The sequence below is a fragment of the Terrapene carolina genome, unplaced genomic scaffold (assembly GCF_002925995.2).
Source record: "Terrapene carolina triunguis isolate 2854851 unplaced genomic scaffold, T_m_triunguis-2.0 Scaffold579, whole genome shotgun sequence".
NCBI classification, from domain to species: domain Eukaryota; kingdom Metazoa; phylum Chordata; order Testudines; family Emydidae; genus Terrapene; species Terrapene triunguis.
Window position 1 is genome coordinate 44 of NW_020664930.1, and position 2120 is coordinate 2163.

Sequence of the window (2120 nt, forward strand, 5' to 3'; positions counted from 1 at the left end):
TGTTTCACTTAAAGTCGCATTTTTCAGGAACACAACTACAACGTTAAGTGAGGAGTTACTGTACAACTAGTCAAACATTTTTTCTACCACTACACTAAAGTTACACAATGTTGAAAGTGACTGCATATCAGTTGAAAGCTACTTCCTTTAATTGTTTAATATTTAAGTTACATTTTCAAATTTAACAACCCCCCGCCCCCGGAAAAAAAAAAGCCTGGCCAATGTGGGAGTAACTGATCAAGTAGATTTCTCAAAAGGACCTATTTCAGACATGCAAGTGAGGGCATTCTTTTGACAGCACAGCTATACAAAACCATTAGCAATGAAAAAAATTGCATACTCTTGTCATAGTTTGGATTGCAATGTTCTCGCAAGGCTTCCTGGATGCACTGAACCTGCTGAGAAACAGCAGAAAGCATACGCTCCTCAAGTCTGTTGAACTCATCAAAGCAGCCCCATGCGCCCACTTGACAGAGCCCCACAAAGATGCGTCCCATTGCCTGTAGGCAGAGAAAAAGAGAAGATAAGCTTTAAATATACACACACTGGGGGGGAAAAAAAAAAAAAGTTACCTTGGTTATTCTTCCCTGTACATAGTGGAACTGGTGTAGACTGGATAGGATTGTGGTTACATATATTAACCCCCTATTTAATGTGTGTGTATTGCTGAGAATCTTTATGCTTTCAACAGAAACAACTACTTCTCTACCCACCACTCCACTCTTCTCTTCCCACTCACACCACTCTTGCTTCTCAGATGTTTCAGTTTTTGAATGCCAACTTCCATGTTCTAGAATGTATAAGGCACTACTAAGCAACTTCCACTCCTCTTTAGAGAAGTCTGTTACTTAATAATTCTAAAATCTCTGCAAGCACATTCCTAAACCTGCAGCAGAATTTAAAAGTAGTTCTGAATCTGCAATATATCAGGAAGTCCATTGAGATAAGGAGTATGTGCAGCAACATATCCATTAGGGGTCAGCCAGTCACACCTACTTGATTTCCACTAAAGTAGGTCTACTTCAGTTGGTCACATAATATGACTGGGGGATGGTAATGGAAGACTGTAGTTTGAAAATATTTTAAATTACCTTCCTAAAGCTTGCAGTTCAAATTTTCCCTTGCTAAATTATTGTCTAAAAACCAGAGCAGGCAGCTTCTAACCCAATTCTGCTTTAGGTGGTAGTGAGGTCCAATGAAGCACAGTAAAGTAACCATAATCTATTTTACCAGATACAGGAACAAGCTTTCAAACGTTTTGAAATCTACAAGCTTAAAGGGCATATTAATGAGATCTTAACTTAAAACGAACAATGTTCTCATGTTGAATGAAAGATACTATACCTGGAAGTCAAACATTTCACCGCAGTTGAAAACCAGAACAAAGCGGCCAAGCTGGTGTCCAAGGGCCTTTACAGATTCTGTTTTACCAGTACCAGCAGGACCTATTTTTAGAATAGGATAAAAACATTAGTCTCTTCCTAGGCACTAAACTGACAATATTAACATCTAGAGTCTACGGGCTGGGCTATGGTACTGCAGTAAGTCAGCCCAAATTACGCTACTTCAGTTACATGAATAACGTAACTGAAGTCGACGTAGCTTAGGTCGACTCAATGCAGTGTCTACACCGTGCTGTGTCGACGGGAGATGCTCTCCCGCCGACTTCCCTTACTTTTCTCAGGGAGTTGGAGTACACAAATAAGTGGGAGAGCACTCTCCCATTTATTTAGTGGGTCTTCAACAGACCTGCTAAATCAACACCTGCTGCATTGATTACAGCAGTGCAAATCTACCAGTAAGTATAGACGTGGCCTAGAGCGGATCAAGAGTGACTACAGGGCTCTGGAAGTATGGGTGAAGGAGTTTGGAGCGCAGGTGGTATTCTCTTCGATTCTTCCTGTCAAAGGACAGGAAGACAGATGCATCATGGAGGTGAATGCCTGGCTGCGAAGATGGTGTCGCCAGGAGGGCTTTGGCTTCCTAGACCACGGGATGCTATTTGAGGAAGGACTGCTAGGCAAAGATGGCGTTCACCTTTCGAGGAGGGGAAAGACCCTATTTGGACACAGACTGGCTAACCTAGTGAGGAGGGCTTTAAACTAGGTTCGACGGGGACA

The 2120-nt window shown here is 42.0% G+C and overlaps 1 protein-coding gene across 1 annotated transcript in view; it reads right to left on the reverse strand.

The window, feature by feature from the left end:
• Positions 1–340: 340 nt before the first annotated feature.
• The window catches only part of LOC113407963 (cytoplasmic dynein 1 heavy chain 1-like), a gene marked incomplete at its 3' end in the record, with an annotated part of 10958 nt that continues 9178 nt past the window's right edge, over positions 341–2120 (reverse strand). Inside the window, exon 6 of the mRNA XM_029913304.1 lies at positions 341–500. Coding sequence (XP_029769164.1) covers positions 341–500 — 160 coding nt within the window. The remainder of the gene's footprint in view (positions 501–2120) is intronic.